Genomic DNA, 17033 nt, shown 5'->3' with positions numbered 1-17033 from the left:
CCAAGTCAAGGAAGACGTACCTAAAGGTAGTGTAAAATGTTTAACTTTCTGGACGATCTCTAAGGACGAGAGGAGCAGACGAGCAAATCATTATGTTCATAGACGAGGATGCTAAAAGGGTTCACCACCCACATGATGACGTGATCATCATCACCTTGCTCATTGCTGATTATACAACTAGAAGGGTGTTGGTAGACAATGGAAGTTCGGCGAACATCTTATATTACCCTGCCTTCCAACAAATAACACTTGGATGAGATCAATTTCGTCCAGTAAACTCACCCTTGGTAGGATTTGGAGGGATGAAAGTGCAACCCATAGGTACCATTACGTTACATGTGGTGGTAGGAGCATATCTGTAACAGATAACCAAAGAAGTAAACTTCCTTGTTGTTGACTGTTCATTGTCATACAATGATATCATTGGAAGATCGACTTTAAACAGTTGGAAGGCGGTAACGTCTACCTACCATTTGTCTATTAAGTTCCCAACAAAATATGGAGTAGTTCAGGTGCAAGGAGACCAATTAACCACCAGAGAATGATATCTAGCCATGTTGGCTATGGACGAGCATATGCAGACAATAAGCATGGATGAGAGAAGGGTTACTGTGGAGCCCACAGATGTGCTAGAAGACGTTCCTTTGGACGAGCTAACCCTGAAAAGTTTACAAGAATTAGAGCAAGCATGGAAAAGAAGACAAAGCAAGACCTTGTCCAATTTTTAAAGAAGAGAATTGATGTGTTCGCATGGAGTCATGAGGACATGCCAAGTATTGACCCAAGCGTCAATACCCATCGCTTGAACGTATATCCTTTTTCCACCCCGTACGTTAGAAGAAAATAATTTTTTCTTCTAAACGAGACAATGCCATTAAAGATGAAGTCCAAAAGTTAACCACGACAAAATTTATCTGGGAAGTTTATTACTCGGACTAGTTGGCTAATGTGGTATTGGTCAAGAAGGCTAATGGTAAATGGAGGATGTGAGTGGACTTTACTGATTTGAACAAGACTTGCCCCAAGGATAGCTATCCATTGCCACGCATTGACCAGCTGGTGGACTTAACTGCGAGTCATAAATTGCTAAGTTTCATGGACGTTTTTTCAGGCCACAACCAAATAAGAATGGACGAGGGGGATCAAGAGAAAACATCCTTCATCACTAGCCAAGGCTTGTTTTGCTATAAGGTGATGCCATTCGGTTTGAAGAACGCTGGGGCAACTTATCAAAGGCTGGTTAATCATATGTTTCGTTCACAGATTGGATGAAATGTGGAAGTTTATGTAGATGATATGCAGCTAAAGAGTTTGGATGAGGAAAAGCATCTGGATGACCTTCAGGAGACCTTTGATACGCTTAGACGGTATAACATGAAGTTAAATCCGAGCAAGTGTGCTTTTGGAGTTTTGTCAGGTAAGTTTCTTGGATTCATGGTTTCACATTGGGGAATTAAAGCAAAATCCCAATAAAATTCAAGCAATACTTAATATGGAGCCACCAAGGAATATTAAAGAAGTCCAATCTCTCACTGGATGAGTTGCCACCCTTAACAGGTTTGTTTCAAAAGCTACTGACAAGTGTTTACCATTCTTTAAAGTTCTCAAGAAGGCATTTGAATGGATGGACGAGTGTCAGAAGGCCTTCCAAGACCCCAAGACCTACCTTACCACAGCTCCTCTACTAAGCCCTTCCATACCAGATGAAGAATTATATTTGTATTTAGTGGTGTCCCCACATGCAGTGAGCTCGGCGTTGATTAGAGAAGAAAGGAGGATACAAAAGCTGGTTTACTATACAAGCCGAGCACTAAGAGGGGCATAAGGACGATATCCAATGATGGAAAAGCTAGCCTTTGCTTTGGTCACGGCATCTAGGAAGTTAAGGCATTACTTTCAGGCTCATGTCATCAATATCTTGACAGATCATCCACTAAAGAAAGCAATAAACAAGTTGGAAGTCGCAGGACGACTAATCCAATGGGTCGTAGAACTTAGTGAGTTTAATGTCAGGTACCAACCAAGAAGCGTGATAAAAGCACAAGCATTGGCAGATTTCATTGCGGAGTTCACTCCTAGCCAGGACGAGCTAGACGAGGTGGACAGAGTTTAGAAGTGGGTCATCAATGTAGATGGCTCATCCACGTTATATGCAAGAGGGATTGGAGTTATACTCAAGTCCCTGAAAGGAGATAAGTTGAAATACGCAGCCTTTCTATAATACCAAACTACCAACAATGAAGTTGAATACGAAGCTCTCCTCAAAATATTAGAATTGGCTAAGTCCTTAAGGGCAGAGTTAGTAGTCGTCCAAGAAGATTCTTAGTTGATCATCAATCAAGTGAATGGAATGTGTAAAGCCAAGGAAGATCAGATCAAGAAGTACCTCAACAAGGTAAAAAGACTTGTTAAAAATTCAAAGAAGCCATTTTGTTCAACTCCTAAGGGAGGAAAACATGGAAGCAGATGCTTTGGCAAAAGCAATTTCAGTAGGGGGAGCAATAGACGACTATGAACAAGTCCCATATATGCCAAGCATAGATCTTCCAGAGGTACAACAAATTGAAGGAGAAGGAAATTGGACGACGCCAATAATAGTTTATCTCAACGATGGAAAGCTTCCAGAAGATAAGGACGAGGCTAGGAAATTAAGGATTAGAGCTGCCAAGTATGTCCTCATAGACAAGGTGATGTATAAGCGAGGCTTCTCTCAGCCTTACTTAAGGTGCTTAGCTCCGGATGAGTTGAACTATGTGTTGAGGGAAGTTCATGAAGGAGCATGCGAAAATCACTTGGGAGCAAGAGCACTAGTCCATAAGGTCGTCTGTGCAAGCTACTACTGGCCAACTATTCAAGCAGATGCTAAGGCTTATGTCAAAGTGTGTGACCAGTGCCAGCGCTTCAGCAATGTCCCTATACAACCGTCGGAGTATCCAACTCCGATGATGGCCCAATGGCCCTTTATGCAATGGGGATTGGACATCTTAGGTCCCTTCCCACTTGGAACCAGGCATATGAAATTTTTGGTAGTAAGGATCGATTACTTTACTAAGTGGGTGGAAGCCGAACCCTTATCAAAAATTACTCAACAAAATGTCAAAAACTTCATCTAAAAGAACATTGTATGCAGGTTCAAGGTACCTAGGGTACTAGTGTCCAACAACGGACGACAGTTTGACAAATCACTTTTAGAGACTTTTGCGCGCAATTTGGAATCAAGAATCATTATTCCTCACCCTCCTACCCACAGGCGAACGGGCAAGTAGAAGTTGCAAATCGATCCTTATTGAAGATCATCGAGACTCAGCTTGAGGGGGCAAAGGGAGTATGGCCAGATGAGCTACCAGGTGTTCTATGGGTTTATAGGACAACTGTGAGGACCCCCACAAGGGAAACTCCTTTCAAATTAGCCTATGGAAGTAAAGCAGTGATACCTGCAGAAGTGCACATGGCAAACCACAGGGTGATGAAGTATTAGGATGAGGATAATGAAGAGTAACTTCGTCTCTAACCTTGATCTGATAGACAAGGTAAGGATGGACGCGAAGCAAAGGATAGCAAGGTATAAAAGCCTCATGGCCAGACAATGTGATGCAATGGTGAAACCCAGGCGCTTCAACATTGGGGACCTCGTCCTAAAAAATGTCTCTTTGGCAACAAGAAACCCAGCCCATGGGAAACTATGACCTAATTAGGAAGGACCCTATAGGGTTATTAATTGCAAGAGACAAGGATTATATTACTTAGAAGCCCTGGACGGGAGAAAGCTAGAGCACCCTTGGAATGTTGAGCATTTAAGAAAATATTACCAGTAAAATATCTCCCTGGACAACCATCATCCTGGACGAGATCCTCCTAGATGTTGTCACCCTGGACGAGCCAAAGTTGTGTGTTGGTTTTTGTTACTTGTATTTACTCAATTTTATTATTAGCATTATATGTTTTATTTTAATTCCCTAAAAGTGCATCAGTTCTAAACTATGCACTGTCTCTAAACTATGGACAAAGTCATAGACTTAGTTTATCTGTTTGTGTGTAAGCATTTTCAATTCCCTAAAAGGCACTAGCTTTTAAGCATGTGCCATGCTTGTGGACGATGTTTATGTTATGTATACAGTTTGGATTTCCAATTTATATAGTTTATGAATTCCTAATCTTCATAACTTCGTCCACAAGAAGGCTAAAGGCCCAAGACAAGAAAAATCTCTGGATGCAGGGATGTAACATCTGCAAGCTTTCCTTGAAATAAGGATAAAGCAAAGAAAACTAAGCTTAAGGCGTACTTGTCTAATAAATGGATAGGAAAATGTATATTTGTCCAATGGACGAGATAAAACCTTAAGCATATGCGTCCAAGAAATGGACAAGAAAATGCATGCGTGTAAGAATATTTAAAATCCATGGATAAATATAACCAGCCAAAACAATCCAATCTTTGGACGAGTAAATGCTGGAAGCGTTTTACCTAAAGACGAAAGTAAACTGTCTAGCCTATGGATGAGAAAAAGAACTAGCTAAGTCAAATTTCTAGACAAATAAAGCTAGTAAAAGCAACGCCATTCATAAGATGAGTTATACTGGTAAAACTTAAGGAATGGTAAAAGTATTGAATGTGAGGAAATGGTCCTAACATGGACAAGCTAAATGCCTTCATGATTGGATGAGCTAAAGAAAATTCGTCCATACCATAACATGTTCAATAATAAGTAAAGGTGATGGAAATAAACATTCATTCGTAAAGTTTAGAAAAGGGTAGACGACCATCGTCCAAAAACCCTTATAAAGTAAAGCCTACAAAGGCAATTTTTTGGAAGCTCATCCCAAAGATGATGGACGAGTAAAATGTACCTAAATAAAACTAAATAGGTCCAAAACAACAAGCCTCACAAAAAAAAAGAAGAAAAGAGAGAAAAGAAAACTAAGATGGTTAAACTCCATGTTTTGCTAAGGGGGGCCATCTCCAACTTTAGACTCATCTTGGTTAGGCTGGATGGTAGCATCATCTTCAATATTCACGTCTTCAAAACTCGTATGGAGGAGAGATCTTGTAGCACCGAGATTGAGCTTGATGGAGCTGAAGTTAACTTTAGGGAAGCGTTCTACATCGTCCATCCGAAAATCTTCAAAACCAGCAGCGTAATTGGTATCCAAAAGACTAGTAAACTGGCTGGAAGATTTGAACTCATCAACGGCGTCCTTTTTGGCATCTTTCAGAAGAGTGCTCAACTCCTCATTCCTCGTCTGAAGGTGGTCAAGATGATTATCTTTTTCGACGACATCAGCCTTGAGTTCCTCGACGAGATTTTTCAGCTCCTTAAACTCGTCCATAGCCTTGACTTCCTTTTTAGGCCAACTCCTACATTCATCCTTAACCTGCTGGATCCTCGTCTCAATCTTGATTCTCTCCTTGTCCGTTTTTGTGGCCTGCCTAGATGCTATAATGAACTTGGACATACCCTACACAAAAAGTTAAAAATTCCATTAAAAAGTCAAGAATTCCATTAAACGAGAAGGATGTGAATTGAAAAGACGAGGTTGAAGTGCTTACATACCTTGAAAAGATCATGAACAGCAGAACCTTTAAACTTTTTCAAAGACATGTCATAGCATGCAGCTATGTCCTCGTTAGTCACAGTCTTTTGAAACCTTTCCCAAGCCAAATTCTCATTTTCAATGAGATTCATAGGAGTTCTTAGACGAGGCAGGCGCAACAGTAATGGATGGGGTGGCTCCAGCAGGTTTAGACGAATCCACGTCATGAATTTGGATGGACGGCTGTTAAGTGGAAGGAGGGACAGTGAAGCCTGGCTGAACGACCCCAGTCTTAGACAACTTGTGCTTCGCCCTTTTTTCCTTTTGACGATTGGGGAGGTTTTCTAGGTCCACTGTCTTGGATAACTTTTTCCTTTTATCTCCCATAGCAGGACGAGGCTGAGACTCCATCTCTAGTAAGGCACCCTCATTTACGACCACCCATTTCCCTTTGTTTTCTTTCATAGTGGCCATCCCTGAAAAGATTTGGGGTTGATTAAAAGGTGACATTCAAACAATTTCTTTTTAAAAAAAGAAGAAGGGAAAAAGAAACTCACGTCTACGAACAGTAAGCTCGTGGGCTATAACTTCAGCGGAAGGCTTAGGACCAAGTCGCTAGACGATCAAGGGTGACCAACGAGTGGAAACTCTTGTCAGCGTATAGACGAGCCTTCTGGACGCATTCAAGATAGAATTTGTTCAGGGGTGGACGTCTAATAGCTGCAAAAAGAAAAGGAGGATCAAACGATTAAAAAGAAAGAAAAAATATTGAATAAGGAAAAAACATACCTTCTGGACAAAGGTTCCCTATTTCTCTAGTGTATGGGGCAAATGGATCCCTGCCAACCTCAACAGGGTGTCCAGCTCAGAAACCAGAGAAAAAGAAAAACTCCGCCTTCCAATTCCTATCAGACGTTAGGAGGGATTTTATTAATCTTCAATCTCTACCCCTAGCTGTGAACTGATAAAAGCCAAGGGACTGACTAATTTCTAAAGGTTTGTAGCAGTAGAGAAACTCGCCCACAGTGAGAGGACGGTCCCCTTCAAACACTTCCCTCCACAAAACTTGCATAGAGATGACTAATCTCCATGCGTTGGGATTAAATTGGCACACTCCTAAGCCTAGCCTGATAAGCAACTCTCTAGCAAAGGCATTAAGAGGCAACCTGAGTCCTCCTCGAAAGTAGGCCTCATAAATGCCAATTCCAAGACAAAGGTCACAACACCACTCCCCACGAACAGCTAACCTAAGGTTAAAGTCATCTAGAATTTGATACCAAGTCCTAAGGGAAGTAAGTCTCTTCTCGTCCATCTTGGAATGGGCGCCTACAGCACAACTATATACCGTTTCTACCTCATCTATAGGAGTGGACGGAGAAGCACTTGTCGAGGTTCCAGGCTGTGACCCAGAGGCTGCCCTAATCCTAAGCTGCTCCTGGAGAACCTGTAAAGGAACTCTAGGGATGCCAGACGTATACTGCGTGTCTGTGGTGCTTCCCCCACTACTGCTATTGCTACTACTACCGCTACTAGAACTACTATAGCTAGTTGTATCATGATACTCATCTATAGCCTTATCGATGCTGTTACTAGACGATGAAACAACAATCTCAGACATCTCAAAGAAACTAGGAAAACCTAAAGATGAAGATGAGGGGAATACTTGGCTCTAGATGAAGGAGAACTAAGGATGCAGAAAGACTCCTAGACGAGGCGTTGGACGATGAATGCCAAGGAAGAAAATTTACGAAATGCGAGGGGTAGGAGAGGAATCCTACTATTTATAGGTAGTAAAAATTGGGCATATGAAACGACGCGACCAACCAGAGAGTGCCACGTGATGTTTTTCACGAAAAATTAAATTGACGCGACAAGTCTCCAATGAGATTGTGACACGTGGCACAATTTAGAACTAGTAAAATTGAACCAAAGAGATTATGACACGCAACACGATGTCTAACTTGTAACATGAAGGCACGTGTCAAACACAATAGTAAATCCTATAGTACTCTGGACGACCCTCCGGACAAGGGGCAACTGATGGGGAACTAAAATTAAGACTATATCTAGTTCGTCCATAAGAGTCGTCCATAGTCAAAGGTGGCTCGAGATGATATGCTTGTCCATGGACGTAATAAGGTCGTCCATAGAGATAAGGGTTGTCCAAGGAAAAACACCTGGATGACCCCCAACACTTGTTATATTTCCCGAAATTTGCCTATCCACAAGAGTTTGTAACTCAAACTACGTGCTATCAAATCCTTGATCATTGCTATTAAATACTTAACTTCCAACGGCAGTTGTAAATGATGAGATCGAATGTTCTAACTGCAGTAGCGGCTGTAGAGGTTAAGTCTGAACCTTCAAACTTCCACAAATATTGGGGAAGTTACCGTGCAAGTAACTACTCCAAAAACTCATTATATAAAGACTCATCGACATTAAACAAAAAGTAAGTTTTTACTACTCCAACAAAAATTGGAATTCCTAACTTAAGCATCAGAGGGTTCTTGGCCGGTTCACCCCAATCTCCTTTGATTCTTGTGTCTTTTTCTTTTCAGGCCTTTTAAGTGTTCACTAGCCCATTGAAGCCCGGAGCATTTAGCTACTGATTTTCTGTGCATTATCAAAATCCATTATGAACACAACCATTCCTAACCAATACTTCACTTAAATGCCACAAACACATACATAAAACACCAAAGACACAAGAACCCACAACTCTTAAAGTAACCTTCTAAACAAAATACCTCTGAAAATTTCATCAATTGCACCAAAATGCCCACAAATTGGAAAACACAAGCCCATTGCCACAAGCACAAACATAAGTCCACTGGCCACAATAGATCGGAAAACACAAACACAAAACCACATCGGCGTTAGGCATGAGATAGCAGAGAGAGGGTGGAGATCGGAGGTTCGGCCTTTGAGGTGGAGATCTAGAGAGAGAAAATGCGAGATAGACACCCACATCAGCGCTGGGCATGAGATAGCAGAGAGAGAGAGAGAGACAGAGTCATAAAGAACGAAGAAAGTAGTTAGTGTTGGGCTGCTGCTTTGGTCGGCGCTGGGTAAGGGCTTCGTTGGCGGCAATGAGCAGAAACGAATAGTGTGAGGACTGAGTAGAGAGGAGCAAAGGGCAAAAATGGAAAAGGATGAGAAAAAAAGAAAAGAAAAAAAAATGATATTAAAATATTTTGACCAGTGTGAATGCAACATAAAATGGTTTTTTATTTTTATTTTATTTTTTATTATTACCTTTGAGCTACAGTATACTACCATCTTTGGCTGTGCACTGTAGCTGAGAAGGCAAAATTTTTGGTTTTGACTCCACCAATGTAGCCTCATTTTTGTAGTTGGTGGTGCTGAAAATAACAATATAGCTTTTTAGCACCACCAATAATAATGCTTTAAGATAATGAAATTCTGTGTGGACAGCCAAGGGCCTGTTTGGTAACTCATGATTTGAAAACAATTTTCAAGGATTTAAGGGCTTGTTTGGTTAGCTGAAAAAAGCACTATTTTTTGTTTTAATTTTCAATTTTTAGTGGGTTCCACGATGGATTTGCATTAAGCTTGTTTGGTTTTAACATTTGTATTCAATTTTAATTTTCAATATCCTAAAAGTTAGATTTGAATACAAAAAATTAATACAACTTTTTTTTACATATTTGTAAATATTGTGGAAACACAAAATTAGTCTATGTTTGGTAATAGTTTTTGTTTTCTATTTTCAAAAACTTGTTTTTGGAAATATAAAGAAAAAAACAACTTTCTTGTATTTTTGAAATAAAAAACATGTTTGGTTAGTTGAAATTAAAAAAAAAAATTTGAATAAAAAAATAGACAATGCTAAAATATGTTGTTATTAGGATTTGTATTCTAATGTTAACTCATTAAATGAGACAGATTTATTAAATTAAATGTGTATTTTCATTGACTTTTAAAAATTATAAACTGAAAACAACCTTTTGCATGTTTTCAGTTTCCTTCACAAATTGAGTTTTAAAAACAGTTTTTGTTTTTTTGTCTATTTTGAGTTGCCAAACAAATTTTTTAATCTCAAAAATAGAAAATTGTTTTTGAAAATAGAAAATAATGAGGAAAAACAATTACCAAACATACCCTTACTTCTTTTTTTTTAGTGATGTGGTGTGTGAGAGTGAGAAAAGTTAGGTTATGTTTGGTAACAGTTTTTGTTTTCTATTTTCAAAAACTTGGTTTTGGGAATATAATGAAAAAACAATTTTCTTGTATTTTTTAAATCAAAAACATGTTTGGTTAGTTGAAATTAAAAAGATAGTTTTTTTTTTATATAAAAAAAATAGAAAATACTAAAATATGTTGTTACTAGGATTTGAATTCTTATGCTAACTCATTAAATTAGACAAATTCATTAAATTAAATGTTTGTTTTCAATGACTTTTGAAAATTAGAAACTGAAAGCAGCATTTTGCATGTTTTCAATTTCCTTCACAAATTGAGTTTTGAGAACAGATTTTGTTTTCTGTCCATTTTGGGTTGCCAAACAAGTTTTTTAGTTTCAAAAATAGAAAATTGCTTTTGGAAATTGAAAATAAGGGGAAAATAACAGTTATCAAACATACCCTTACTTTTTTTTAATAGAAAATAATGACCAAACTCGAGTATGATGTATTTTATACCCTAATTATGTTTCAAAACAACTTACCAAACACTACCAAATGTGAAAATAAGTGTTTATTTCTACATTCAAATTCAGGTTTTAATTTAGAATAAAGAAAATGAAAAATGGATACAGTACTTTTTGAAACCAAATAGACCCTAAATCTTTAAACATGTTTCGTGATTTGAAAACAATTTTCAAGGATTTAAATCTTCAAACATGGTTTTTTTTTTTTTTTTTAGATTTTCAACTTATAGCATCCGCTCCAATCTCTTATTCAACCATTAAAAACTTTACCAGTTGAGTTAACTGAAACTCACCATCCAATTTTAAAATGACGTATTTGGTAAGAAAACTAACTTTGAGCAAGTAAAAGGGTGTTTTGAGATGTTTTAAAAAAAGTCAATGATAACACACACCAAATAGGCATGTCTCACTGCACAATCACAGGGCGGATGACCAAATCTTTTTTTTGGTTCCCTTGACAAATTATAATAAAATAAAAAAAATTTGTGCCCAAGTATATGGGTTCAAATTTTAAAATATTATGTATACATAATTAAATACTATTTAATTTTTTTTTTAATCTTGAGAATGGCCCTCTTCATCAAATGTTTTTTTTTTTAGAGAGAAAATTTCAACCTATAGCGTCTGCTCTTGATGATAGCTCTTTATCATTAGACATCAATCGTTTTGGGTGTACGTTAGAATTGAACCCAAGATCTTTTATTCAACCATCAGATAGTTGACAAGTTGAGCTTACTGGAACCCACTCGTCTAATATTAGTTTCATCGTTAATTGAGGGGGTCTATAGATACTAGCATTCCATGCATGAATTAGTTGATTATTGATAGTATCTCTTAAGGTGGCTCTTGCTTTTAATAAAGCATCACCATTTTTTTTTATTTTTGGGATTAAAAAGCAGCACCATTTGAGTTTAGGTATTAAAAACTAAAATTTTCCTCTTGTATATATTAGGAGGGGACCATAGGTGCTGTCAGCTATTATGTGCAACTTAATTCTTAGGAGCATTTGCATCAAAGATTGTAAAAAAAAAAAAAAAATTTATTTTCACACATCAAAATTTATTTTTTATACTTTAATATAGCATTTGACAATACATCTTACATCACATATTCTACTTTCATGTTTTATTTCTTTATTTAGTTATTTCTCTCTCTTGCTTTCTGTCGGTGTCTCTAAAACTCACCACGTCTAAAGCTTTTTCTTCTCTCTCCTCTCCACTGATTTTCCTCCTCTATGTAACTCACCACCACCCAAAAAAAAAAAAAAAGAAAGAAAGAAAGAAAGAAAAGAACACCACCACCACCTCAAACTCACTATCCACTACCACCAATAACTAATCATAACTCACAATCTTTGTCTAAAACTCACTAGTGACCACCATGGGAAGAAAAAAAAATCAGATTACAAATAAAACTCCTCCTACGGCAACGGCCGATCTTAGTAAAAAGCAACCTTGAGCTCTTGATTGTAAGGTATTGCAATGGATTTGAATGGTTGTGAGGGGGAAGTGATCTGGGACGAGGAGAGAGGGTGGGATTTGGCTTTGCATGTTTTGACGATGATTTGTTTAGTGTGATCAGTGGGTTTGGCCGATGATTGGCTATCCTATGATCAGTGGTTTTGGCCAGTGGTTGGGTGATTTAAGGTGGGGCTTGGTGGGTTTTGTTGGTAATTTTTTTTTTTTTAGTGGTGATTGGCAGAGGTGTTGAAAGTGGGTCTGTGATCTTTGTTGCTATGGAGGTGGGTTATGAGAGAGAAAAAGAAGACAGAGGTGGGTTGTGAAAGAGAGAAAGAGAAGAGAGAGAGAGAGTATATATTTTAGAATATATGTTCAGACCGTTTCAAATTTAGAACAATACTGTAACTCATTGCTAATTTTTTTTAAAGAGATTTTCAACTTACGATATCTACTTTTGATGATAGTTCTTTATCATCAGACTAAGACACCAATTGGTTTTTGGTGTAAGCAAAAAATTGAACTCCAAATCTCTTATTCAACTATCAGAAACTTTATCAATTGGGCTTATTGGAACCCATATTACTAAATTTTTTGAGATTTGAAATATATGATAAGTGTGGATTTTGGTGTTTGATGTGCCAAATTCTAAAAATATAGCATTTGACACACCTGATGCCAATACTCTAAAAGGGAGCCAAATGTAACTTTTGAAAATCCAAACTTCATTTTAATTACATATATTATAAAAAAATTTCTATATATATAAAGCCTTGGGCCAATGGGACCATGGCTCCCATAGTCTCAAGGTACATCTATCCCCATACTTGGGACTTCCATCCAAACTATTATTTAGCATTAAGTGGGCAAGATTGCATTTGCTATATGACAAAGTGATGCCTAATTTTCGCCGCGAAAGTAAGGTGACATGTCGTCGGATTTTTGCCATGGAAATCTGGAACTTTGCCCAAATGCCTTAGGAAAACATAGATTGAGACCACACCCATTCAAAAGCCAAACCTCAAAACCCCCATGCATGCAAAGCCCCGAAAGCCAATTCCAAAATCATGTTTTTTACTGTCAATCTCTGAAAATTAAGATTTTTATCAAACAAAGGATTGTCCTTGAACAGGCGTTGTGGGGTGCCTAACACCTTCCCCACACGTAACCAAACTTCCAGACTCAAGGATCAAGATTTTTTACCATCCACATTAGATTAGGAAAAATTCCATTTTTCTTAGCCTAAGATTGGTAATAAATCAATTAGAAACAAGTGACCAATCACACCTTAGAAAAACCCAATGATTGGTGGTGACTTCACTTACCTTTGGTAATTCCCTTAAAATTTGGCTAAGATTCCTACCACACCCCCAAAGGTAGACCTACCTTCCTCCACCGAAAGAGAGAGAGCACCTGAAACTCCGCGTGCATGGGAGCGTCGCCACGGCGGGTGGTCGAATGAAGGCCCGACAATTCTCTGTTCTAGGCCAAGCGTCAACAGCTTCCCATAGAAGGTTCCCTCAATATTACAGTACCTATTAGACTTTTATACCATCAATTTCGGGCAAAAATGGCCAAATAGCACTAATTAGCGAAATATTTAGCGTTATAGCTATATGTTCAAATTTAACTGGAGAATCTAATGTACCATACTTAAGAAATTGTACCAAAGTTTGACTTTTATAAAATACTCTAACGAAAGGTATAAAAAGATATTTGCTTCCCATAGAGGGTTCCCTCAAATATTATAATACCTATTAGACTTGTATACCATCAATTTTGGGGAAAAAATGGCCAAATAGCAATAATTAGCGAAAATATTTAGCATTGTACCATTGTTCGCGAAATATTTAGCAATCTACCACTGTTTTGTAACTTGATATCATGTAGCTCGAGTTCTACATGTAACTCGAGTTTATGTACATTGAGTTCCATAAAAATGTGTCGCGGTGGCACAAGTTGATCTAGATTTAAAAATTTTAAAAAGCCACGTGGAACTCAAGTTTTACAATGTAAGACAGAACTTGATTTCCATAAAAGCGATTTTTGTTTAAATTGTAACAAAGAACTCGAGTTTAAAAATCTCTGAGTTCCATGTAATACAGAACTCAATTTTATTGAAATTGAGTTCCGCGTACAATTCTTTCAAACAATGGCAATAATTCTTCCTTCTTTCTTAATGACAAGCAGGAACTTAAGCTCAAGCAATTTGACAGGGGAGATTGCAACTTCGTTCTCCAATCTCAAGGCAATGCAGTCCTTGTGAGTCTTAATTTGAATTGTGATTGGTGTTTAACATTCACGCTCCATTTGTTTCGAAGTCAAATATTTTCAAATGTAAAATATTTTATTAAAAACATTTTTATTTTACGGTGTTTGGTTGTCTACATGAAAATGGAAAGAAATGTAAAATGAAACAAATTTCCTATTGTCACAACCTATCAAATCCAAGCAACCACCGCCAAATCAGTAAAAACCAATCCACCACCAATACATGAATCACTAGAGAATAGGTACGCTCCAATTACTTTCAATTTGCAAACAAATTTACCAAAACATCAAGCATAATAAAGATGACATTATAACCACTAGTAATTAGTTAGTACATCGACTTGGTACTCCCTCAAATTTTAAAATTAAGTAGACTATCTCACACTATTTCATTGTCACTTGCAGATGGTCTACAATTGCTTCTCAACTGCCAAGAAGAACAAATAATGAGATAAAAAACCACTAGCACGCCAACCTCAAAAAACGCTTGAAACAAAACTCAATCACACAAGAAGAGAACCACCCAAACCACCACCATAGTGGCTTGAACCCAACACCTGACCACTTATTTCCATCTATTGGAGAGGAAAAAGATTAAAAAAAAAAAAAAAAAAAGATGGTCAAACATTCACTGCAACACACAATAGAGTCACCACCACTATCCATTTCAGCTACCTACAAACCATTACAACTACCCACCCAAAACCCACAACTCAGCCACCACCAAGACCCACAAAACATCCCAGCCATCCACCACAACCCACAAACCCAACCACCCATGACCCATAAACCATCCAAAAACCCAAATCGATAAAGCCACACAGCAATAAAGGAAAAAAAAATCCAAAATTGAGATTAAAAGAATGAATCAACGACGGTGGAGGTGGCCAAGAAACAGTGGGGCCAATGATGATGGAGGATAACAGAAAGAAAAAAGAAAAAAGAAAAAACCCAGGGAGGTCAATCAGTGGGTGGTGCTGATGGCGGTGGAGATGCAATCAGTGATGAGTGGCTCCAATGAGTGGATTATTGGCTGATGATGAGTGGCATCTGGGAGTGGATCAGAGGCTAGAGGTTTGGTTTGTGGAAGGGAAACTTTGATATTAAGAAAGCATAGTGTCGAGAGAGTAGGGAGAGATGACTGAGTGACTTTTGTAAAATATTTTACACTTGTTTTAAGTGTAAAATATTTTACAGTTGATTGGCCTAATTTTCCACTTTGACTGGAAAATATTTTATAGTTGACCATATTTTACATCAAAACAAACACAGTAAAATGAGTAAAATGTTTTCTTCAAAATATTTTACTTCAAGACAAACGAAGCGTCAATTACTATAAAATAGTCCCAGCGAGACACCAGCAGGTCAAGCAACTCTATCTGCTAGGTTGAGATTACCAATCGGCAGATGGATGATGGTCTCTTAGTTGCTGAAGGTGTCAATGCTTGGAGAGTGTACTTGTGGAATTTAATGCCATGAATTTTTAATTGAAAAATTCCATATGCAAGTCTTGCAGTTTCATATCAAGTTTTCAAAAAGAAAACAATTTTTTATCTCAACATATGTGGATATGTTATTCTCAAAATCTTGCTAACTCCTGTTTCAGGGATTTATCATACAATGACTTAACCGAGCCACTGTTAGAATTCTTTTTAGAACAGCCAAATTTGAACTCAAGTCGTTAAGCTTTGATCTGGGTATTGAAAACATAACTTTTGGGGAAGGAAATTGAGGTGATCTGCATAACAATATCTTTGCAGTAATATAAAGGCCAAAATGGTCAAATAGCATCTTTGGCCAAAATAATTAGTGTTCTACCACTGTTTTGGAAATAACTAGTGATCTACCACTCTTTTGGAACTCAAGTTTCTAAAACTCGATTTTGACACATTACTCAAGTTCCAAAAACTCAAGTTCAATAAAAATGAGCCATGGTGGGACTCGTTGATCTAGAATATTTTAATTTAAAAAGTCCACCTGGAATTCGAGTTTAGAAAGATTAACATCTTTAGAAAGATTCTCCACTTCAGTAATGTTGGCTTGAGAGCCTTTCTTGGTCCTTTAATCTTCACACACATAGCATTTTCCATTGAACCTTGTAAAGTCACCCCCTCTGGTTCCTTGATTCGAGCTTTCACTATAGTACTTCCTCTTATTCTTATTTTGCTCCACAATGTTTGCTTTAGATTCCATGTAGTGATTTCCTATGGCTTTTTCTGAAGACCGATTTTCCTCCTCATTTCTCAATCTTACGATCAAGTCTTTTAGCCGCATCTTCTTGCGCTTATGCTTCAAGTAATTTTTGAAATCTTTCCAAGATGAAGGCAGTTTCTCAATAATAGTAACCACTTGAAATGATTCACTTACAGACATACCTTCAGCAAGAATTTCATGCATGATCAACTATATATCTTCCACTTGACTAAGTGTCGACGCCTGGCCTCAATCGAAGCAAAAAATCGCTGTCGTTGGGCCATCATTCGACCACCTATTGGAGGCCCCTCTCGATTGGTTGGTGCACTTAGTGTGGTTCGCGCGGAGCTTCGGGTGCTCTCTCTCTTGGTGGAGGAAGGTAGGTCTACCTTGGGTAGTGTGGCAAGATTTTGGCCAAATTTTAGGTGATTACCAAAGGTAAGTGAAGTTGCCACCAATCATTAAGTTTTTCTAAGGTGTGATTGGTCACCTGTTTCTAGTTGATTTTATTACCAATCCCAGGCTAAGGAAAATGACATTTTTCCTAATCTAATGTGGATTGCAAAAAATCTTGATTCTTCAGTCCGGAAATTTGGTTACATGTGAGGAAGGTGTTAGGCACCCCACAACGCCTGTCCAAGGACAGTCATTTATTTTGATAAAATCTTAATTTTCGGAGATTGGTAGTAAAAAACATGATTTTGGTATTGGCTTTCAGGGCTTTCCATGCATGGGGGGCTTTGAGGTTTGACTGGGTGTGGTCCCAATCTATGCTTTCCTAAGGCATTTGGGCAAAGTACTAGATTTCCACAGAGAAAATCCGGTGACATGTCACCTTACTTTCGCGGTGGAAATTAGGCATCGCTTTGACTTAGGTGACATGGACTGTGACAATCACACTTGTGAGA

General features: G+C 37.9%; 1 protein-coding gene across 1 annotated transcript; it reads left to right on the top strand.

Moving 5' to 3' along the window:
* Positions 1-2456: 2456 nt before the first annotated feature.
* LOC142628387 (uncharacterized) lies at positions 2457-3478 on the top strand. Its single transcript, XM_075802501.1, has 3 exons — positions 2457-3010; positions 3131-3137; positions 3251-3478. Exons 1-3 carry the CDS (start codon positions 2457-2459, stop codon positions 3476-3478), a joined length of 789 nt encoding a protein of 262 aa, XP_075658616.1.
* Positions 3479-17033: the final 13555 nt, after the last annotated feature.

The sequence above is a fragment of the Castanea sativa genome, chromosome 1 (assembly GCF_040712315.1).
Source record: "Castanea sativa cultivar Marrone di Chiusa Pesio chromosome 1, ASM4071231v1".
In the NCBI taxonomy this organism is placed as follows: domain Eukaryota; kingdom Viridiplantae; phylum Streptophyta; class Magnoliopsida; order Fagales; family Fagaceae; genus Castanea; species Castanea sativa.
Note: the sequence above shows the minus strand (reverse complement) of the source record. Positions and strands in the feature narration are given on the sequence as shown.

Excerpts from the sequence above, each read along its gene's own strand:
- LOC142628387 (XM_075802501.1), top strand. The coding sequence starts at position 2,457 with ATGGAAGCAGATGCTTTGGCAAAAGCAATTTCAGTAGGGGGAGCAATA.